The 24,324-nt window shown below is 40.8% G+C and overlaps 1 protein-coding gene across 3 annotated transcripts in view; it reads left to right on the forward strand.

Annotated features, from left to right (window-relative positions):
* FIG4 (FIG4 phosphoinositide 5-phosphatase) overlaps positions 1 to 24,324 on the forward strand; it is a 132,277-nt gene that overhangs the window by 45,197 nt on the left and 62,756 nt on the right. For all 3 annotated transcript variants that reach the window (XM_079938629.1, XM_079938631.1, XM_079938630.1), the window contains exons 8-15: positions 1,793 to 1,893; positions 3,147 to 3,309; positions 3,756 to 3,853; positions 12,359 to 12,492; positions 13,803 to 13,919; positions 15,691 to 15,736; positions 16,774 to 16,922; positions 17,920 to 18,086. In XM_079938629.1, coding sequence (XP_079794755.1) covers positions 1,793 to 1,893; positions 3,147 to 3,309; positions 3,756 to 3,853; positions 12,359 to 12,492; positions 13,803 to 13,919; positions 15,691 to 15,736; positions 16,774 to 16,922; positions 17,920 to 18,086 — 975 coding nt within the window. The remainder of the gene's footprint in view (positions 1 to 1,792; positions 1,894 to 3,146; positions 3,310 to 3,755; positions 3,854 to 12,358; positions 12,493 to 13,802; positions 13,920 to 15,690; positions 15,737 to 16,773; positions 16,923 to 17,919; positions 18,087 to 24,324) is intronic.

Raw genomic sequence — 24,324 nt, forward strand, 5'->3', positions numbered from 1 at the left:
AGTCGCCAGATTGCTTTGGTGGTCTGACCAAGGACTTTGGGTTTGGTGCTAGAGCTTTTGAAAGTTTTTTTTCAAGAGGGTAACATACAAATTAGTACTTAGGAAGCTTGAGTGGATAGCTATTTTCAAGGTGGATTAAGTAAAATGAGACTAGAACAAGGGACACTTGTTAGGAAAAGATTGCAGTGGTTCAGGCATAATGTAATGAAGGTCTGGATTAGGGCATAATAGATTAAATAGACATAGGTTGAGCCTTGGATTAAGCCGATGAGTTCAATTTTATAAATACCTTTTGTCCTTGTATTTAATTTCGCTATGTTGAAACCTCTCAACGTGTGCTATTACGTTATGAGGTTTAGGAAGGCAGTGTCTTCTTTCTAGGAGTGGTGTTTTGGTTTTTCCTGTCCCCTTTTGAGATCATGTAGGGCATTTGTGCACCTAGCCTGCTTTCTAGTTGACATTCTTCCTTGTGTTCTAGGTTTTTTTAAAAACCTAGAGTGAAAACTTTAAAGGAGTGGTTGTTTTGAGACCATTAAGTGGGTGAATGTGATGAACCAATATTATGCTTTCTTGCGTCAGACCTTTTGGGAGGAGTGGAGTCAGGGGGAAGAGCTGGAGAGATTAGCCTTGAAGAGGACCTGTGCTGCCTTCTTGGTGGCAAATGAGGGCAAGGAGAGGCTGGGTGAAGACGCAGAGGACTTTGGGAATGAAGATGAGTGAGATTTGTGTGCTACACTTGAAATGGCTCATTACTTTATAATCATTTTCAACCAGTGAGTGGTATTATCTGATTGATCATTCACTGAATAATGAGATTTGGCTCTGAAATACTCTTTCTGCTTCCAAAAGTAAAATCAACCTGTAAAAGCACACAGTTTGCACCACCAAGGACACTAAAAGGAATGTGCTACAGTTGCTAAAGACAGTTTCTAAAAGGTAATTCTAAACTGTTTTGTATTTCTCAAGAGCTAACTCAGGGCCTGGCATAAGTACAATAAATGGGTTTTTTTAAAGTAGTGAATAGCACCATAGATTATAATTTTAAAGCTCGTTCATTGAAATGTTGACTCTAGTCTCCCAGTTATCAAGCATTTAATGAATTCTGGAAGTCTACATGAGATAAAAGTCATTGCTATTTACTGAACGTTTGCTATAGGCCAGGCAGTAGTAACCATTACACACATTACCTAACCTAGTCTTCCCAACCACCTAATAAAATTGGTTACGTTTTTTAGTACTTGTACCATTTTATAGAAGATGAAATGGAGGCTCAGAAAGTTAAATAAGGTGACATAATTAATAAACGTTATTTTGATTAAACAGTTCCCAGTGTTCAATTTTGCAGTTAGGTCACAAATTTGGGTACTCTCACTGTATTATACTAACTCCATTCCCTCAGAGTTATCTATTGCTTCATAATTCAAACACCCTGTTAAGTGACATTTGCTCACTTTGACAGGTATATGGTCTCTGAAGACTAAGGAAGGTTTAGTTGTACCTGTTTACATCCATACTTGTCTATAAGGAGGGACCACAGGTCTTCCCTTGGCCGATAACCCTACATCTGATTACCATTTCCTCTGAAGTTCATGGAAACCACTCCTTAGTGAGGTTCGTTTTTGCCTTAATACCTGCATAATTGGAAAGAACAGTTAGACCCAATGTTGTTCCATTCTTGGGTGGAGCTTTTTGGTGTTCTTTAACCTACTGGACAAAGTATATTGGGTGTAATGATTCTCTTGGTTTGGTGTGACAGTCATGAATGCTAAACAGCTTTAACTTGATTTCCAAGAGCTGTTGATCTATGGACGACCTGTGTATGTCACTTTAATAGCTAGAAGATCCAGTAAGTTCGCTGGGACCCGTTTTCTCAAGAGGGGTGCAAACTGTGAGGTAAGATGGGAAAACAACAACACTGCTGGCGATTTAACTTTTTACATCAGCTTTGCTGGCAGGTGAAGCAAAGTGGAATTTTAGAAAGTGGAATTTCTTAGTTTGGGACATTATCAAGAGAATAATGAATTCTCTAGAGTATCGGAAACTTGTGAGAAATATGACTAATGTACAGATATTCTGAAAAATCAACTATCTTAGAGTTATGCAATACCTTAGGGGGTTATGAAATGTCTAATGTTTTGGAGGATGAGTCATTTCTGTAATATATGAAAAAATGTAGTACATATTTAGTGGAGAGACTAAAATAGCAAAGCACCTCCACCCAAGGAATAAATGGAGGGGAGCACTCATTGGAAATGCATCCTTGATAAGAAGACTGAGTAGAGCAAGGCATGGGAAACCCTTTACCCCCTTCCCTCTGCTTTCGTTTGGCTCAAGACAGACTCCTTCTCTACTCATCCCTAGAAAATAACAACAAATTTATCTGTCCTGCCTTCAGTCATGTAATGTCCTTTGAGTGTTCCATCTCTCTTTGCAACAGACAACTTGAATCTTAGGCAGATGTGTGATTGAGTAGACAGATTGAGCAAGACATTGGGTTTTGATCCTGCCTTAAAATAGCAACATTTGTTCTTAAAATTATATCAGCAGTGAACCTAGTTATAACTGGTGCTTTAAGAAAAAAGCAGAATTTTGCAACTCTATTTTTTACTTTTGAATATTTCAAGGGTAATTAAACAGGTATATTATTAATGCCTCTAAAATTATTCTTTGTCATATCATCATATACTTTTATAGGTAAAGCTATCTCAAGATTTTTTTTTTTCTCTCCGTCAGACATCTTTTATTGGAATCTCTTTCTTTTGTCCTTTTATTCCTCCTTGGTCTTCAGAATTGAATTCTTATATTTCACTGGTCTTCCTAACCTCCTGTATAATTTCATGTGATTGGTTTTTTTTGGTCTCCTTCTCTGCCATTTATATCACTCAAGCTGTTCTCTATCTATTACTTGTATTATTAGCTACTTAACTTGATTTTTCCCTTGTCTATTCTCTGCTATTTTTAATTGCTTCCTTTATTGCATTTTAATGATTTTCCTTTTTTTAATATGCACATTGAATGTTGATCAACGTTTACCTCTTTTAAAACATTCTAAGACTAGGAATTATATTTTCATTGTGTACTTGAAATTTTTTCCATTAAAAAATTCTAAGGATATAAAATATTTTTAAACACACCTTTCTTTCCAGGGTGATGTTGCAAATGAAGTGGAAACGGAACAAATACTCTGCGATGCTTCTGTCATGTCTTTTACTGCAGGAAGTTATTCTTCTTATGTGCAAGTTAGAGGATCAGTTCCCTTATACTGGTCTCAGGACATTTCAACTATGATGCCTAAGCCACCTATTACATGTGCGTGGAACAGTCTTTTTTTAATAGTAACTCTTCTTTACCCACATTTAGAGATAATGAACTACTATCACAGAAATCTCATAAATGCTTGGGTTTTAATGAAGTTTTAGTACTGAAGAGTAGATCATTTAGAAGAAGGACTACTAATATTTTTATGCAATAACTTTTATATATGTATTTTTAATTTTGGCCACTAGTAAATTATTTATATTATAAAATATAAATGTAATTATTTATATTCAGAAATGTAAGAATCATTCAAATTCAATAAATACATGAAGAATGATTGATAAGCTCGAGAGGAATTTGAGACATGAAACTACCAGAAGATTAGTTGAATTGCATTTCTTTAAACATTATAATGCAAAACAAAACACTGTACTTCTTTTATTCTTTCTTTACAGTTTTCATTCTGGTACTTACTCATTTTTTTTTGTCCCCCCCAGTGGATCAGGCAGATCCATTTGCCCATGTGGCTGCTCTTCACTTTGACCAGATGCTTCAGAGGTTTGGCTCCCCCATCATCATCTTAAATTTAGTGAAGGTATGACGTGCTATCTGTTTGGTTATGAAATTCAGTTACACTGGACAACATGGAGGGGTTTAACAAGCCTGCCTTACCTCTCCCCAGAGGAGAGACTTGTGGATTTATCATGCTATGATGGCTCACGGTGTCTGAGCCTCTGTCCTTTGGCCTCTGATTCCATGTGGCCTCTTCCCTGAGTACGTGGGAGAATCCGTGGTGTGTTCCCTAGGGAAGAGAGCAATGAGCGTGTCAGTCTCCTGATTTTCTGGGGTGAACTAGGTGCAGGTGAAATTCTGCCTCAGCTTCTAGGACAGCTTGGAGAAGGAAGCATGGAGGTCAAACAGCCACAGCCTAGCCTTGATACAACCACTTCGTTGACCATCCACAAGATCTGCTGGGCAAGATAATATGTGGTAGTGGGATCTAAAGACTAGATTCAGAAATTGGGTGTGGTTGTAGCTTAAGGATCGGGTGGACAGAGTGGTGGCCTGGCTTCATGATTCTGTGCTTCCTTGTCAGAGTACACTGGTCAACGTATCTTGTGTATATGAGTAGGCAGTCAGGTCAAAGGCCGGGGTAGAGGGCAGGGCGACTAGATAAGAAGAAATGAAAGGAATCCAAATCGGAAAAGAAGAAGTAAATCTGTCACTGTTTGCAGATGACATGATACTATACACAGAGAATCCTAAAGATGCTACCAGAAAACTACTAGAGCTAATCAATGAACTTGGTAATGTAGCAGGTTACAAAATTAATGCACAGAAATCTCTTGCATTCTTATACACTAATGATGAAAAATCTGAAAGAGAAATTAAGCGAACACTCCCATTTACCATTGCAACAAAAAGAATAAAATACCTAAGAATAAACCTACCTAAGGAGACAAGAAACCTATATGCAGAAAACTATAAGACACTGATGAAAGAAATTAAAGATGATACAAACAGATGGAGAGATACCATGTTCTTGGATTGGAAGAATCAACATTGTGAAAATGACTCTACTACCCAGAGCAATCTACAGATTCAGTGCAATCCCTATCAAACTACCAATGGCATTTTTCACATAGCTAGAACAAAAAATTTCACAATTTGTATGGAAACACAAAAGACCCCAAACAGCCAAAGCAATCTTGAGAAGGAAAAACGGAGCTGGAGGAATCAGGCTCCCAGAGTTCAGACTTTACTACAAAACTACAGTCATCAAGACAGTATGGTACTGGCACAAAAACAGAAATATAGATCAATGGAACAGGATAGAAAGCCCAGAGATAAACCCATGCACATGTGGTCACCTTATCTTTGATAAAGGAGGCAAGAGTATACAATGGAGTAAAGACAGCCTCTTCAATAAGTGGTGCTGGGAAAACTGGACAGCTACATGTAAATGAATGAAATTAGAACACTTCCTAACACCATACACAAAAATAAACTCAAAATGGATTAAAGACCTAAATGTAAGGCCAGACACTATCAAACTCTGAGAGGAAAACATAGGCATGTACACTCTATGACATAAATCACAGCAAGATCCTTTTTGACCCACCTCCTAGAGAAATGGAAATAAAAGCAAAAATAAACAAATGGGACCTAATGAAACTTAAAAGCTTTTGCACAGCAAAGGACACCGTAAACAAGATGAAAAGACCACCCTCCGAATGGGAGAAAATATTTGCAAATGAAGCAACTGACAAAGAATCTCTAAAATTTACAAGCAGCTCACGTAGCTCAATATCAAAAAAACAAACAACCCAATCCAAAAACGGGCAGAAGACCTAAATAGATATTTCTCCAGAGAAGACATACAGATTGCCAACAAACACATGGAAGAATGCTGAACATCACTAATCATTAGAGAAATGCAAATCAAAACTACAATGAAGTATCACCTCACACCAGTCAGAATGGCCATCATCAAAAAAATCTACAAACAATAAATGCTGGAGAGGGTGTGGAGAAAAGGGAACCCTCTTGTGCTGTTGGTGAGAATGTAAATTGATACAGCCACTATGGAGAACAGTATGGAGGTTCCTTAAAAAACTAAAAATAGAACTACCATACGACCCAGCAATCCCACTACTGGGCATATACCCTGAGAAAACCGTAATTCACAAAGAGTCATGTACCACAATGTTCATTGCAGCTTTGTTTACAGTAGCCAGGACATGGAAGCAACCTAAGTGTCCATCATCGGATGAATGGATAAAAAAGATGTGGCACATATATACAATGGAATATTACTCAGCCATAAAAAGAAATGAAATTGAGTTATTTGTAGTGAGGTGGATGGACCTAGAGACTGTCATACAGAGTGAAGTAAGTCAGAAAAGGAAAAACATAATACTATATGCTAACACATACACATGGAACCAAAAAAGCGTTCTGAAAAACCTAGGGGCAGGACAGGAATAAAAACACAGGCGTAGAGAATGGACTTGAGGACACAGGGAGGGGGAAGGATAAGCTGGGACGAAGTGAGAGAGTGGCATGGACATACATACACTACCAAATGTAAAATAGATAGCTAGTGGGAAGCAGCTGCATAGCACAGGGAGATCGGCTCCATGCTTTGTGTCCACCTAGAGGGGTGGGATAGGGAGGGTGAGAGGGAGACGACGCAAGAGGGAGGAGATATGGGTATGTAAGTATACATATAGCTGATCACTTTGTTATAAAGCAGAAACTAACACACCATTGTAAAGCAATTATACTCCAGCAAAGATGTTAAAAAAATCAGAAACCAATAATAAAATAATACTGAATTCTATATTTTAAAAACAAATTATGGCTGTCTCTGTTGCAATGAAGTGAAATGGAAGAATCTCATTCTGTGGCCAGGAAAACTCTGAGTGTATGAAAAGCAAGGGTTTTGTTATATTATGTTTGTGGCAGTTGGCCGACAAACTAGTAGTATCTGAGATTATTCTGAGAAGTCGGTTAGTAAGTATAATTCAATTTAATTAAAAACCAAGTAATCCTATGTCCATTTAGTCCACCATTTGACAAGCAGTTCTGAAGGTTTCCTTTGTGCCAGGGCAATCATAGAAGCAGTGGCTGCCTTCCCAGGGCTACCAGTCTAACAGAGGAGATGGTGAAGTGATGCAGAGGTACCGACACTGGGTTACGATGCTATGAGAGCTTATAAGGGGAAAGAAGTCTTCCCTGAGGAAGCGATGAGTCAGCTCAGCCTGAACGAAGAGGCATTAACAAGGCCAAGAAGAAAGGAAACAGCAGGTACAAAGGCCCTGAGACAGGAGGGGATTTGGTGGATTTAAGGAAGAAAAGGCTTGTCTGGCTGGGTCCCAGAGGATGAGGGAGTTATGCCAGACATGCAGAGCCTTGTAGGGTGTGTTAATGAGTCTGGTCTTTATCCTGACTTTCCAAAACCATTGAAGGTTTTGTATGGCTGAGAGGATAGGTGATCAGATTTCTGTTTTGATAGATTGTCCTGACCTCAATCTAGAGAATGAATGGATTGGTCCAAGGCTAAAGTCTATGTTGGAAGACCACATAGGTGGCTGTTAGAATTATCCAGAAAAGGGTAACTGGCCTAAACTCGGGTGGTGTGGTAGAGGTGGAGAGAAGTGGACACAGGCAGTAGACTCAGTGATGAGCTGGGTCTGATATGAGGGAGAGGGAGATGTCAGGCTTGATTCCTAGGTTTCTGGCGAGTATCAGGTGGATGGATGGTGATGCCATTCACTGAGCCAGGGACCGTGGACTCAGTCTGTGAGGGAAGATGGTGAGTACGGTTTGGATGTGCTGAGGTTTGAGATGGATTGAGTCCTGTCAGAGGAGCTGGCAAGTGAGTGGCCAGCGTGTGAGATAGAAGCTCAGGAGAGAGGTCTGGGCTGAGATGTGATTTTGTGGCTCATGTGTGTCCCAGCGATATTTGAAGGCATGGGCATGGAGGTGATGCCCATTTAGAGGGTTCAGAGTGGGAAGAGGGAAGAGCCTCCAGTCTTGTCTTGAGGACCCCCCAGCTCTTAATGTCCAGTTAGAGCAGGCAGAGTCTGTAAAGGAGCCTGGGAAAGAACAGACAGAAAAGTAGGAGGAAAACCAGGTGAGTGCCGTGTTATGAGAGCTAAGAGAAAGCGTGTTTCATGAGGAAGGAAGGAAGCAATCAACAGTGGCAAAGGCTGCTGACAGGTCAAGTAAGATGAAAACAGGAAATATGCTCCTTGTGTTACCAACACTGAGAGCACTGACTGAAGTGGACTGAGCTGTAGGAGGACTTCCCTCGTCCTGGGGAAATGAAGTACCTAATGAGAAATGAAGAAGAGTTGGTGTTTTCATCAGTATGGTTTTTTTTGTTTTTTTTTGTTTTTAAGAGAGCATAATGCTGTGTTTAAAAGCCTGTGGGAAGGATCCATTTGGGATCCTTGAGAGGTATAAAACACAGGAGAGAGAAAGGACGATCAGGGGCATCATGTGCTTCAGAAGGGAGGAAATCTGAAACATGGAGGGAGGAATTATTTTAATGGGAGGACAGAGAATAGTAAGGGTACGTGTGTGTGTGTGTGTGTGTGTGTGTGTGTTGTGTACGCGTACATGCTCCTTCCTGATAACTTTAACTTCTCCTTAAGGTAAGAGGGACGGTCACCTGCTCAGAGCAGAGGTTTGAGGGTGGTGGAAGTTTCACAGCCTTCATGTATGTGCGAGGGTGGATTGACCAGAGACCTCCAGGAAATGCTAAGGGCTAATTTCAGGTTGGTGATCAGGATTTCTTTCTTTTTTTTTTAATTAATTAATTTATTTTTGGCTGCGTTGGGTCTTTGTTGCTGCACGTGGGCTTTCTCTAGTTGCAGTGAGTAGAGGCTACTCTTCATTGTGGTGCGAGGGCTTCTCATTGCAGTGGCTTCTCTTGTTGCGGAGCATGGGCTCCAGGTGCGTGGGCTTCAGTAGTTGCAGCACACGGGCTCAGTAGTTGCAGCTCGCGGGCTCTAGAGCGCAGGCTCAGCAGTTGTGGTGCATGGGCTTAATTGCTCCGCGGCATGTGGGATCTTCCAGGACCAGGGATCGAACCCGTGTCCTCTGCATTGGCAGGCAGATTCTTAACCACTGCGCCACGAGGGAAGTCCCCCAAGATTTCTTAAATTCTGCTATTGCCTGACTTTTCCTGGCAGGGCTTGTGTATGGCTGTGAGCACAGAGGAAGTAGATAATTGGGTTCGTTCAGTTCTGCCAGGCAGGCGTGATGTAGAAAGACAGATAATAGGAGTTTTGGATGTTGGCGGAAGTCTAATTGAAGCAGACCATGAAACCTGAGCTGGAGGAGGGGGAGTGTTGGAGAGGGTGATGAAGAAAGCAGTGCTGTCGGTGGACTGGGGTCCTGGTGAGGTGGGGTGTTTAAAACAAGCCATCTGAAAATAAAAGAGGTTCTGGATAAGAAATGTTGAAGGCAGAGGAGTTACCTGTGGTGATGACTTGATCTGAGATGTGAGGGTGGGAAGGATGGCTTAGCTAGAGTGGAGGAGGAACAGGTACTGGGAGCCGCCCAGGAGCGGGGCACAGACCGAGATCCAGTTGCGGGGAAAAGACCGTAGAACCAAGTGCGAGGATTCAGAGGAGCAGGGTGTGTGTGTGTGCCTGTGAGCGTGTGGCTCCGGAGGAGGGGAGTGGAGAGGAGGGGCTGGGGACAGTGAGGCAGGAAGCTTTATTTCTTCCTTTGTTGCTCTTTGCTTTATGAAATTATTGCATCCTATGAGGGATTGACTTTGTAAAATAAATCATTCAGGTATTAAATACATCATTTTTTAGACTTTGGTTCACATCAGTTCAGAAGTTTCATTTTCACGTCTCTCCCCCATCAACTCAGAATAACATACGGCAATAGGTGGATGGTCCACAGCCTCAGCCTGATATTGAACAGCAGGTATAAGAGACATAATCAAAAAATTCAAAAAGGAAAACTCTAGTAATAAGAACCCTCATGAACACTTTTCTAGTAAGCTATAAGCCATAAGAGATTGTTAGTATAGAAATAAATTATTGCTGAAGCACTAAATTACAAGGTTATCGCTAGAACATAAACATCGACCTTAATTAGTGCATTTTCTTCATATTTTAGAGTCCTTATAGTGTGGTTAAAAGCTATGGTTAAGTGGAAATTCAGTTTATGATGTTTGAAATAATGTATTTCTCTATTAAATATGCAGGTTCAAAATATAATATCAGATACGTGTGGTTGTAAAGTGTTCCTGCCCAGCTTTCTCAAATGAACATTTATTTCTTAATATTTAAAGGGCAGTCAGTGGATTTTAAAATTGTCCTTGTTTATTGTTTCATTGCCATAAAAATCCTGGCAATGACTAGAAAATTGTTTGGAGATTAAGTTGCTGTTTTGTAGAATAGAAAAAAATGTTTTTGTCATTAGTTATTTTATTCATAGGACAAAAGGAGATGTTTATTCAGTTCACTTAGAACTCCTCATTAACTTGTCAAAGAATGTGTGTATGTGTGCATGTGTGTGTAGCATGGTATCAACGGATAGCCACTCTTTATTCTGCCTCCGTATGAAGTGTCTAAAGTGGAATACTTTTCTTGATTTCTCTTTTGCCCTGTGTTGTGCACTATCTCCTGCCCTCCCTCCACTCCACCATGTGGAGGTTTGAGACACTGTTTGTCAGACATTTTGGAGCAATCCTTATACTGTCATTGCTTCTACTGGGGATCAGTAGGAAGCCAACCAGGGATCTGATGTCATTGTACATCAGAGGACTTTAATCCGGGGTCCATGGACGGCCATTGGTGGGGGGGTGTCTCTGAACCCTTTGAAACAATCACTTGCATATGTGAAGTTTTCATCTGGTTGTTAAAGGGGTCTGTGACCAAAGAAGGTCGATGAAACAATCCACTAGCTAATCCACTGTGGGCAGACAATGCATAAAGCAGATTCTTTACATAGACATGATTGAAAGTTGATGAAATAACCTTATCTGTCTCATTAAATGTCAGATTTGATATAAGAAATTCAAAAACTTTTTGTTTCTCTAGCTGGCTTAAAGTGCTTTTGAGAAAATTACAGGTATACAATTTAATTTTCTCAGATGTAAAAATAAGCTAAATATTTGTTCATCCCAAACTGATTTAATGCTGTTCTTAATCAATTCTTAACTAATTCCTCCATACATACAGCTGTGCAAAATAGATACCCCTTTTCTGTTTCCTCAGTGATTATCTAATTAAATTCATGACAGTTGAAAAGTAATCACCATGGTTGAAAACAGTGTAGACCTATTTTGATGCCAGCAATAGTACCTCAGTGCTGTATCCATATTGCTGAATTAATTGTTTTTTGTTTGTTTCTATGTGAAGTCCTGATCAGGCTAACAATAAAGTTAATTTTTATTAATCCTTACCATGTGTCATATGCTCTGATAAGAAACTATCATGTTTCATCTCAGTTAAACCTCACATTAATCCTTTAAGTGAGATACTTCTGTTACCCATTTTACAGACGAAGAAATGGAGGCCAAGGAAAGTTGAGAACCTTGCTCAAGGCCATGTGGCTGGTAAGAGGCAGAGCCAGCACTCCAACCACAAAGCTGGACACTATGCACCAGCTCCTCTTGAATGGGAGGCAGTATGATATCTAAGGAGCTACAGCAGGCAAGGAGGTGGACAGTCAGGTTTAGTCCCATGAACGCCTCTCAGCGTCAGTTCATCCAGCCACAGTGTAAAAGGGGAAGACATGGCTGCCTTGGCTACCTCACGGGGATTTTATGAGAGTCAAGTTTAAAAGCCTATGAACGGGATTTCCCTGGTGGCCCAGTGGTTAAGAATCCGCTTGCCAGTGCAGGAGACACAGGTTCAAGCCCTGGTCCGGGAAGATCCCACATGCCGTGGAGCAACTAAGCCCGCATCACAATTACTGAGCCTGCGCTCTAGAATCCGTGAGCCACAACTACTGAGCCCATGTGCTGCAACTGCTGAAGCCCACGTGCCTAGAGCCCGTGCTCCGCAACAAGAGAAGCCACCGCAATGGGAAGCCCACGCACCGCAATGAAGAGTAGCCCCCGCTCGCCACAACTAGAGAAAGCCCGCGCACAGCAACGAAGACCCAACACAGCCAAAAAAAAAAAAAAAAAGCCTATGAAGCCTGCGAAAGCATTCTCCGCTCTGCCAGTTTGGGGATTAGCCATCTAGGCCCAGTTGATTTCTCTCTGGTCCTTAGCTGGCTGGGGTTGGAGGTTCCTTTCTTCTGGTCCTTGGGAAGTTCTCCTTCACCAAAGTGGAGTGTGGAGTGTGTAGGACAGGCCTGTGTAGGGTGAGCTGGGCTTCTTGGGACTGTAGGAGGCTATGAGGAAGAAATCTGATCTCCTTGAGTCTTTAATGCTCATTATCTGTTGACTGTAAGTCAGTGATGCATTTATTTCTTTGCATTATTTTAATTTGAGTAGGTAGGTTTCATTTTTGTATATTTAGCACTTCAGCTTTTTGTCTTAGTGGCAAAGTTATGTTAAAAGTCTGTTCCTCTGATTTAAGGTAGCTAGAACACTGAAAATGTTTAATTTTTGGTAAAGGAACGAGAGAAAAGAAAGCATGAGAGAATTTTGAGTGAAGAACTCGTAGCTGCTGTGACCTACCTCAACCAGTTTTTGCCTCCCGAGCACACGATTATTTATATTCCTTGGGATATGGCCAAGTACACCAAAAGGTGAGCAGATGCTCATACGTCTGGTTATATTTTCCTCTTCTTGTGATGTAAAGTAGCAGGAAGCTGATCTCTCTGGTAAAATGAATGTTACTTTTTTCATTTCCTTTGTGAACCGGCTTGAGGGGCTGTTTAACTGCTGGTGTATAATTTGAGGGCTTAAATTAGTTGACCAAATTCTTTTTGCCCACCATTTTTACCATTTAGAAATTCTCTTTGAAGTATCTAGTGACCTCAGAACATCTTTACTCTGCTGCTTTTCCTTAAAGGCATTAGCTTCACTTTTTTCTATTTCATTCTTTCTCCCTGTTTAATCACTTTCTCAGACACCACTTTCAGATTATCTCACGCATGGATGAACCAGTACTAACTCTTGACTGTTTATAGTAAATCCAAACCCCTTAGTGTAATGTTAAAGCCCCATCACCTGGTTGGTTCCAGAATGCATAACTTCTTCTTTATTCCCAGGGCTGTTCTGTTCCTGAAAAGCTAACCTTCCTGTTCTGTCCCCAGTGCAGCAGCCAAGGTCCAATTCTGGAACCTTTGTTCCTGTTGTTTCCCCCTGCCCTCCACTGGCTGCTTTCCCACCTCTCTGTCAAGATCTGATTCAAAACTCATCTCATCCAAGGAACTTGCATTCATTTACTAGGGGTCATATAAACATTAGGTTCATATTGAGGTCTCCGTTATTTTTAAATGTCACTGTATTGTTTTGCACTTGACTCATTGTACTTTTTTCTGAATCATTTTATGTAGTTAGATACATGTACATGTGCGCACACAGAAACATACACACACACACACACACACACACACACACACACACACACACACACACACACACACACACACACACACACACACACACCTTCCCATAGTATAAGCCTGGTTGCAGGTTGGTGCCATCAGTAGTAATTTATTTTCCAGTGTTTTCTTCCCCTTCCACTGCACTGTGCATTGTGCTCTCTTCACATTTCATGAATCCATATTTAACTGACTGCACCCTTGGGGAGTGAAAGGCTTTGGGAAAAGCTCTTGCAGGGGGATGTCATGTGCCGAGTTTAAGGCTTGCCAATAGTTGCTATCGACTTACAGGCCCTTCATGTCTCCTTGTGCCAAATCTTGCTAGTTATTGAGTACACATTGCATTCTACAAATTAATTCTTACAATGTTCCTATTGAGTACAAACCAGAGATTTTAAAAATTAAATCCCTGAGTATCATTACTGTAGACTTTGCTTTAGATGTGAGAATAAATATGTATTAAGACGTGGGCTGTTCTCACTTCTCTCATTCTTCCTCCTTGCCCTCAGCAAGCTGTGTAATGTTCTGGATCGCCTGAACGTGATTGCAGAAAGTGTGGTGAAGAAAACAGGCTTCTTTGTAAACCGCCCTGATTCATACTGTAGCATTTTGCGGCCAGATGAAAAGTATGTATGGTGTTTTAAAACCTAAAAGAAATCAAGAATTTTGCTCTTACAGATAAAAATATTCTAAATATGAGCAGTTTGACTCCTTGGAAGATGGATGACTTTATTCCTTTGGGGAGACAAGACACGCAGCCCATGTGACTGTGGAATGAACGTTCACGATGGCATGCAGTTTCCTCTGCGGGTATATACCCTGAGATGGAAGCCATGGAATCTCTTGCTTCTTAGAATAAACATTACGTAAAATATTTCTGTAAAGTAAAATTTTCTGTAATGAATTCTATTCTTCAGTATTAAATAGGAGCAGGAAAAATTTTCTAATAAACCAGTGTATACGTTAGTATTTAAACTAACATTTTAATGAAAATGTATCACTGTATTATAGTTAGTTGCTCACAAGTCTTTCCTCATTACTACTTTGTGAGCACCTTCAGATCAAGCAAATGTGCTTTATTTATCTTTTAAGGGACCAATATTATATATTTCCAGTATTTTATTTTCAGTTAGTAAAGTTAACTATAATGGTACACACACACACACACACACACACACACACAAAGCAAAAACAAAAAACAACCAACTACTAATGTGTACATCTTTGCAAGTAATCCTTTTGTTATAGTTTGAATTTCGGGGCACCTGTGACCAGGGTCCCCAAGACCACTCCCAGGCTCAGTGATTCACTAGGAGAACTCAAAGGACCCAGCATATTGTTGTTCTCTTGGCTGTGATTTATTACTACCAAACAAAACAAAGCAAAATTAGCCAAGGGGAAAGGCACATGGGATGAAGTCCAGAGGAAATCAGGGGCATGCTTCCAGAGTCCTCTCCTGGTAGAGGCACACAGAGAGCGCTAATTCTCCCAGCGACTTGTGATGTGTGTGTGAAATGTCGCCACCCAGGGGAGATGATGAAAGACTTGGTGCCAGGGTTTTTATTGGAGGTGGTCCTATAGGCAGCCTCTGCCTGGCAGCTTCCAAAATTTCAGACTCGCAGAAGGAAAGGATGTTCAGCAAACCATGTTGTTTCTACAGACGGCTTAGGCACATTGAGCCACTCTTGTCTGTTCTGGGAATGGTGGGAACTGAAGTTCCGGACTCCAGCCACGGGCCAGCCTTGTAAGCAGGCCTTTCTGAGGATGGCAGTCAGGCCTGCTGTGTTATTTTCTTCACTGCACCTTGTTTTAAATAATTAAAATATTTTAAATAATTAAAATAGTAATATCATGATATAGTACTTATGTAATAAGAACATTTCCCCAGGCATTCATTAGCACGTGGAGAAAGTATGTAGGAAAGAAAATAATAAGGAAGACTGTAAAAACCACCGAAGGACTGTAACAAAGCCCCATGAAGAAAAGCTGGAGGAGGTGGGGCCTCCTGACGTTGAGGCGAGAAGGATCAGGCTTGGAAGATTTTATTATAAAGTTGCCCTGCAATTATTAGTCATGTCTGTAGAGACCAAACAGGAAATGCGCTTAAATTAAAGCATGAGAGATTTTGGTTGAACATGGGTGACAAAATGCTAAGAGTGTAGGGCTGGAGCAGGTTAAGATGCTCCTTTCCTGGTCTCCCTTTAGAGCATGGATAGCATTCTATCTCTGTGACTTGCATATTCACTTTCCTGAGAGAATGAAAGTAAACTGAATCAGCTGATTATTCAGGGGCATTCAGCCCTATTACTTTGATTCTTAATAAAGAGCTAGTACCAAATATGAATATAGATTATGTTATTAAAAATTTTTAATTAAAGCATGTATTTTTAAACACAGGTGGAATGAACTAGGAGGATGTGTGATTTCCACTGGTCGCCTGCAGGTATAGATGACATTGTATTAATAATGAATAGAATCTGTATCCACAGTGTATGATGTTTTCTGAAAGCAACCATGGAGAGAGATACTGCTTATTGAATGCAAAATTATTAATCATTTGAGAATGAGGGGTTTTTTAAAAATATGTTTATTTATTTTTGGCTGCGTTGGGTCTTTGTTGCTGCACGCTGGTTTTTTCTAGCGGCGGTGAGCAGGGGCTATGCTTCATTGTGGTGCACGGGCTTCTCATTGCGGTGGCTTCCCTGTTGTGGAGCACGGGCTCTAGGCGTGTGGGCTTCAGTAGTTGTGGCATGTGAGCTTCAGGAGTTGTGGCTTGCAGGCTCTAAGAGCGCAGGCTCAGTAATTGTGGCGCACGGGCTTAGTTGCTCCGCGGCATGTGGGATCTTCCTGGACCAGGGCTGGAAGCCGTGTCCCCTGCACTGGCAGGCAGATTCTTAACCACTGCGCCACCAGGGAAGTCCTGAGAATGAGTTTTAAAAGCCTTACTGCTAGTGTTTAACTCTTGTGAAGGATGTGTAGCTGAAATAATCATCGCCCACAGATTTTTTCTATATAGTATAAATTTTGTTATTGGAAATAGAACCATAAACAGAAATGTGAAAAGAATAAATTAGAAAGACTTTGGAAAATGAACCAAATACAACAGTATATATATTAATTATGCTTTAAGAATGAAATGGCCTCACCCACTGAATATTTTAGTTTGTACAGTAAAGGAGATAGATCAGGGGAAAAAGCACGTATTTTACTAATTGATACATGTGGAAAATGTTAGCTATTTTTATCTTGTTAAACTAAAGAAAATAATTCAAATATAGACTAGAGGGTGCAATGATGCTGTTGCAGCAGTATTAAGTGAACAGCAAATATAACCTTTTATAATGAAAAAAATGTTCATTATTTGTTCAGGAATAATACCCTGCCTGCAGCTATCTTCTATTGCTTAAAGAAATCTAAAGTAGGATGGAGGTAGTTTTGGTGACTGAATAATGAATGACAGTTCAAGGTGTTTCTCTTTAGACTGGTGTTCTTCGAACCAACTGTGTGGACTGTTTGGATCGCACCAACACAGCACAGTTTATGGTGGGGAAATGTGCTCTGGCTTATCAGCTGTATTCCTTGGGCTTAATTGACAAACCGAATCTACAGTTTGATACAGATGCAGTTAGGTAAGCCTTATTTTCTGCCTTTCGAATGCTGGTAATGACAGAAAGCAAACCTGATTAATAAGGACTTTTATGAACTTGTTTCTCCTTTCAGCTTCTCAAAAACCATGTTGTTAAAAGACATTATTCAAATTAATTTGGTAATATATATTTCTGTTAAAACCTTGTGTATTGTTACCATGGTTTTTATTTTCCTATTTGTGTTAATTATCAATAAACATTATGTACTTTAGATAAATCCAAACTAGTGGGTTTTTTAAGAAATAAATCCAGACTGCATTAGGAAGACAAAGTAATAAGCCTTCATATATTTTGAATTAAACATATAAGACAGATAAAACATTGATTCTTCAGTAAGGAATACTGTTTATTCACTGGCCGTTGGGTCCATGACATTGTGTGAAGTACCATTTCTTGAAAATGCAGTGATCGCTGTTATAGGTCCTCTGAGATAGTCATAAAGGCTCTGTCAAAAAAAAAGTGATGAGCTTACAAATGGCCAGGTCCTCAGATATCACTGCACTAAAAAGTCTTTGACAGGCACTTGAAGAAACATAAGTTTCAAACGTGTATTTCTAGGAAAGAATATGGTTTGTTTGTGACAAGAGCATGTCCTTTTTCCCAAAGGCAATTCAGAGAGAACAGAAAATTCTGTCGTGGGAGGTCAATTGATTTGGCAGGCTGCAGAAAGTTAGGATTCTTTTAATAGAGTTAAAACCACCTTGGTCTGGCTTTGATGGGTTATGCTTTTGGTGCCCCTGCTTTTTTTTTTATATATATATGTATAGCATTTTCTTTGACTTTGTTGCTTATTAGACCATTACTATAAAATATAATATATTTTGTATGTGCATATACCTTCAAGATGTTGAAGAGTCTACTTGAAAAGAAAGGCTTAGAGGAATTCATAAAGTAAAATACTTGTTTTGAGTCCACAGCTAAGTGAATACGTGTGTAATACTTTGGGTGAAATTCTTTAGTGTTTGTATGTTTTGCTTAGGTTATTTGAGGAACTCTATGAAGATCATGGGGATACCCTGTCCCTTCAGTATGGTGGTTCCCAACTTGTTCATCGTGTAAAAACCTACAGAAAGATAGCGCCGTGGACCCAGCACTCAAAAGACATCATGCAGACCCTGTCTAGATATTACAGCAATGCCTTTTCAGGTAATTCTGGAGTTATATGCATTTCTAAGACTTATCCTGATGTGCATTTTTCTCTTATACTTTTTTTTTAAACTAACTAGATAAAGTCAAAATTAAATATTTTAAAAGTTTAAATAAAACAGTCCGTCACTTAAGAGGTACTCAGTAAATATTTGCTCAGTAAATGAATGAATAAACTTTGTATTTTAAATAGGGCGCTTTGGCCACCCATAATTAGAGCTTTTACGTACTTGAGAATATTTGATTCCTTGGCTTCTGCCTTGTTCTGAATTTCTGCTTGCAAAACATAGATAAATTTGTTCAAGAGTGTTGAGTAATTATTTTAAATAGAGTTCATCATGTTAACAATTGTCTAAGAATGTAAATATCACTGATTCTTTTAAATGTCAGCTAGAAATGAGTTGTAACATTAACACTAAATTTTACTCTTATTTTATGACTTGGGAATACTAAAAGAAACAGGTGGTTAAAGTGGCACTTTTCCTGCCTCCATTCTGATGGGGTTTCCAAAACAATAGATAGGAAAGTGATTGTGAGACAGACCCCATGCACAGAATTTGTAAAGGAGGTGCTCAGGCTGATTCCGTGACTCTTGGACTCTTGAACCAGATCAAAGATAAAAACGTTTACAGAATGTAGAGAAGAGATTGGTAAAGAGAGTCTTCGGAGTGCACTGTTGCCGTGCAGTGACTGTCACCCACCCCTACTCCTTCACCTCCAGCCTAGAGAGAACTAGGACTCTGGACAAGCTTAATGTAGTGCTCTGTTGTTGGAGGGACCCCATGGAGCTGTTGGCTTTGGACTGCTGTGTAGCAAAGCTGAAGCAGAGGGACAGGCTGAGGAGAGGGCTGCCATGTTGGGAATGGCCTACCCCCCCCAGAGTTCGTTAGGCCAAAGGATCCTTGAGTGTTTATAGGTGCCCAGAGGTAGGCCTCACGGGGGAGAGTGCTGGCATGGCGTTGGCGTAGGTCCTGGCCAGAGGGACCGTAGCAGCAGGAACCAGGAAGTGATCACTGGATTCCCAAGGAAGGAGTAGCAAGAAAATGCCTGATGTGAGAAGATACATGTGCTCACACCAGGGGAACTGCAGGAGAGTCCCCAGTGTTGGGAACCTCAGAAGAGTGCCTGAAGATATCCATAAAAGAGTCAGCTTTCAACATTTCCTATGCCCAGAGAGAATGCAAAGGCTAAACTGCTACTAACAGTTTGGTATGCTACTGTCCAAGCATGTTAGTTTTCTATGCTATCTAACAGATTACTAAAAAGTTAGCAGCTTAAAACAACATGTATTCATTATCTCATGATTTCTGTGGGTCAGAATTCCAAGCACAGTTTAGCTGGGTTCTCTGCACAGGGTCTCACAAAGCTATAGTCAAGTCAGTCAGGCTGTGGTGTCATCTGGAGGCCTCATTCAGGCCTCCACTTCCCTGCTCATGTGTTTGTTGGTGGAATTCAACTCCTTGCAGTTCCGCATGGACTTGTTCCTTGTAGGACTCATAGCGACTTGCGTCTTCATAGCTGGCATGTGGAAGATGGTCTCTAGAATGAGTCTGCTAGCAAGACAGAGTCTTATATAACATAATGTAATCATTGGGGTGACATGCCATCACTTTGCCATATCTCGTTGCTCAGAAGCAAATCATTGGTCCCACCCACACACAAGCACAATCTGTATCAGTTTCCTAAGGCTGTTGTAACAAAATAATACAAACTAGATGACTTAAAACAATAGAAACTTATCTCACAGTTTGGGGGTAGAAGTTCAATGTCAAGTTGTCAGCAGAGCCAAGTTCACTCTGAAACCCACAGGAGAATGCTTCTTCCTAGATTCTGATATTTTGCCAGCAGTCCTTGGTGTTCCTTGGCTTGCAACTGCAGCACTGCAATCTCTGCTTCCATTGTCACATGGTCTTCTTCCTTTGTGTGTCTAGGTCTGTGTCACATTTCCCTCTTCCTGTAGGGACACCAGTCATACTGGGTTAGGGTCTACCCTAATTCAGTATAACATCATCTTGACTTGATTATGTCTGCAAAGACCCTATTTTCAAATAAGATTACATTAATGGGTATTGGGGTTTAGGGCTTCAGTATATTTTTTTAGGGAGACACAATTCATTACACAGCACAGATTATGACACTAAGGCATGAACAGCAGGAAGTGGGGAGCATGGGGGTCACTTTGGAGTCCACCACATCAAGTAAGACCATCTCTATTTACACACTATGGAGGGGTCGGAAACAGGTTGGCAGCCTGGCGGGCTTGGGAGGGATGTGCAGGACAGACCTAGAGGTCCTGGGTGGTCTGGCCCCACCTACCTTGCCATCCTGCCTTTCACGCCATTCCCATCCCCCATCACCGCTCTCCAGACACACGGACCTTCTCACTGTTTCCTGAGTAAGTTAGGCTTCTTCTGCCACAGGCTCTTGCTACACCCATTGGAACACATGACTGCAGTCTTTTGAGCTTTAGAGCTCACTCTCCTTTCACTTCCTCAAGGAAGGTACTCAGTTTCTGTTCTTGTAACGTTCTCTACCTTTGTAGCACTTGGCACAATTGCACTTAAATTGTTAACTGTACTATTAGTTGTGTGTCCCCCCCCACCCCTACCGTGACACCCAAGAGCTCCGTGAGCATCTCGTTCACTATGGTGTCCCTAATGCCTTGCTCATGGCACAAGAACTATTTATGGAATGAATTAATAAATGCATGAGTTAATCCATTCCCTGTGTTCTCTCAACTTCCCCTTTTCCCTGAATTAAGAAATTGACAGGACTAAGTATGTCAACCTAATAACATGTAGCCTATCAGTAATGCTCTTAGGCTGCTCAGCTCATGTCTTTCGAATTCACTGAGAATTACGCCCATTGAACAACTCCGGGTCAGCTCAATGTATAACATAAACCACAAAGCCACTATAGACCTTTAAGAGTATTTAGATGTTCCTCTGTATGCATGACTCTTGAGCTGGATTTAGGAACTTTACAATCGAAGTATATTAATCCAAACAAAAACTAAGAGTTAGGAAAGTCAGATTTAGAAATTCAAGCCAGTGGCATACCTTTAAATTCTAGATTTCTAAAGCAAAAATATTAAAGTATTCCCATCATCCTTTGTTATACCTACTGCTGTGGTTCTCAATGAAGATATTAATATTTATTGATGCATTCCAATTGGCTGTAACATGTATTGCAAATAATTGATTACTATAAAAATAACACATGGTTTCACTTGTTTTTATAAATTAGAATGGTTTTAAGATGATCTCTCTAAAGGCATCTCACTGGCTATGCTTCATTGTTTTACTGGTTTCCTAGGGCTTCTGTAACAAAGTACAGCCACAAGCTGGGTGGCTTAAAACAACAGAAATCTATTGTTTCACAGTTCTGGAGGCTTGAAGTCAGAAATCAAGGTGCCAGCAGGCCTGTGCTCCCTCTGAAGTCTTCAGGGGAAGATCCTTACTTGCTTCTTAGCTTCTGGTGGTTTGCTGCTGACCCTTGGCTTGCAGCACTTTAATTTCTATCTCTGGTGTCACATGACATTCTCCCCTCTGTTGTGTCTTCGTGGCATACTCCTCCCTGTGTGTGTGTGTCTCTTCTTATAAGGACACCAGTCATACTGGATTACGGGCCTGCTCCACTCCAGTGTGACTGTATCTTAACAGGATTATATCTGCAAAGACTTGATTTCCAAATAGGGTCATATTCACAGGTACTGGGGCTTAAGACCTCAACATATCTTTTGCGGAGGACACAATTCAACTTACAACAGTTGTGTAAGTTATGTGCCAACAAATACATATACCTCTCGGTGTATGTTATCATGAAAAAGGTTTAAAACTGCCCTGATGGAAAGGGTCGTCCACTCTTCTGCCCTCTCCTGTCATGGTTGTCCCTGAATTGGGAGTCATTATTGACACTTAAGGATCAAGTAATGTGGTTTTTTTAAAAAATAAATTTGTTTTATTTATTTATTTTTGGCTGCATTGGGTCTTCGTTGCTGCGTGCGGGCTTTCTCTAGTTGCGGCGAGCGGGAGCTACTCTTCGTTGTGGTGTGTGGGCTTCTCACTGTGGTGGCTTTTCTTGTTGCGGAGCACGGGCTCTAGGCACGCGGGCTTCGGTAGTTGTGGCTCGCGGGCTGTAGAGCGCAGGCTCAGTAGTTGTGGCTCACGGGCTTAGTTGCCCCACAGCACGTGGGATCTTCCCGGACCAGGGCTCGAGCCCATGTCCACTGCATTGGCAGGCAGATTCCTAACCACTGTGCCACCAGGGAAGCCCAAATAATGTGTTTTTCAATAAGATTAGAGCACAGAGAATGAATGTGTAGCTGTGCATGATTAAAAAAGAAAGGAGAACCATTAAAAGACAGAGGATGGTCATGAATAAGTAACATGCACCTGATGGAAAGGTAAAGCAAAATTATGCACAACTGAAAGAGAAACTATTATGAAAGGAATTATTTTATGAATAATGTGGCTAAAACAGACTTCTTTATTTTGAGAAGCATGGTGTCATTGGGGTGTACAATTTAATTTTAAGTTACAATGGATATTATATAATGGTAATATAGTAATAGAACCATTTTCTTTAAAGCACTCAAAATAACTTTGTAAATGTTAATCTCCTCGTGTTATGCCTCTTGGATAGGCAGGAAGGTACTTGAAATTAGGTTGTTAGGAATTTTATCCTTGGTTCATATAGACAGATTGATGCTATGTGGGTCACCCACCTGACTCCCTTTCACGCTCATTTTGATAAAACCTGTTCTTGAGGCTTCACATATTACCATCTTCTGGGGTTTGTCTCTAAGAAATGTCTGTTGATTTCTAATATAACTGGCTACATAAGCAGTTATAGGACGCCAGCAAGGAAAGGATAGGTACCTAGGTACTCCCTTTGGATATTAGGAAGAACTTTATAATTATAATTCACTGAAGGACCCTGTCAAGCTCTTTCTAATTTTTTCTTTTTACATTTATATTTGAGTTAAGCCTGACTTTTTTTTTCCCTGAAGCTTGTTGAACTGAAATCCTATTATAAGAAAAAAATAAAAAGATAAGATACCTGCAACGGTTAATAATAGACCAGCTGTATATATATATATACACACACATATATATACATACATACATGCACACAGCTGTAATTTAAATGTGTGAATGTGTGTGTGTGTATCCATGCATGGAGGGGAGCCATGTTCTCCTCAAATAGAGATTAAAAAAAAAAAAAAAAAGCTTGTGGGGTAAAGACTTCAAAGCTCACCATGCATGGAATGCAGTGATTACAGAAAACAGTGTCGAGATGGCATCGCCAGCATTATGGTAGTGCCGTGAGGTGGTGGAGCAGTGTCTTTTCCTTTCTGCCCACCCCTGAGAGAGGGACATGCAAAGGAGCATCTGAGCACATTTTTGTTTATCAAGAATACTGAGGGCTTCCCTGGTGGCGCAGTGGTTGAGAGTCTGCCTGCCAATGCAGGGGACATGGGTTCGTGCCCCGGTCTGGGAGGATCCCATATGCCGCGGAGTAACTGGGCCCGTGGGCCACGGCTGCTGGGCCTGCGCGTCCGGAGCCTGTGCTCCACAACGGGAGGGGCCGCGGTGGTGAGAGGCCCGCGTACCGCAAAAAAAAAAAAAATACTGAGCTAGCCTTCTAAGGTCATCCTTCTAACAGCAGGTTTAGAGTGAGTAAGCTATATTTGGCTATAGCAGAAAGAAGACATTTGGAAAATGTTATGTTTTAACAACATTTGAAATCACATTAATAAAACTCTGGCTAAAACCCAACTGTCCACCTGTTCTGCAACCAAAGCCGTTAAACGTGGCAAGAGAAAAAGTTGGAATTATGACCCTCAGTTTAAACTGACTGCAGTTCTCTGAAGGATACTCAAAACAGCCTGACAGTCCTGCTAAATTTCCCTAATATGTTCATTCTTTCACTCTCCAAAGTGACCATTCATACCTTGTCCTCTCTCCCTAAACCACTCTCAGCTGGTATCTTTGCTTCATTCTTCATTGAGAAAATGTCATGGGGGGGGGGGGAACTCCTTCTTAGCGCCGAATGCAGAGCCTGTCCTTATCTGCACCCGCTGTTTCTACCTTATATCGTACAGCTCACTGCCACATATGTCAGTTGCTCCCCTCTGCTGCCTCATTTCCATTAGCATAAAAGCACACCTTATGTTCTTCGTTGAATCTTTCCTCCTGTCCTTAATTCCACACCCACCACTAGCTAAAGTCCTATT

This window comes from Stenella coeruleoalba (assembly GCF_951394435.1).
Source record: "Stenella coeruleoalba genome assembly, chromosome: 12".
Classification (NCBI taxonomy): Eukaryota; Metazoa; Chordata; class Mammalia; order Artiodactyla; family Delphinidae; genus Stenella; species Stenella coeruleoalba.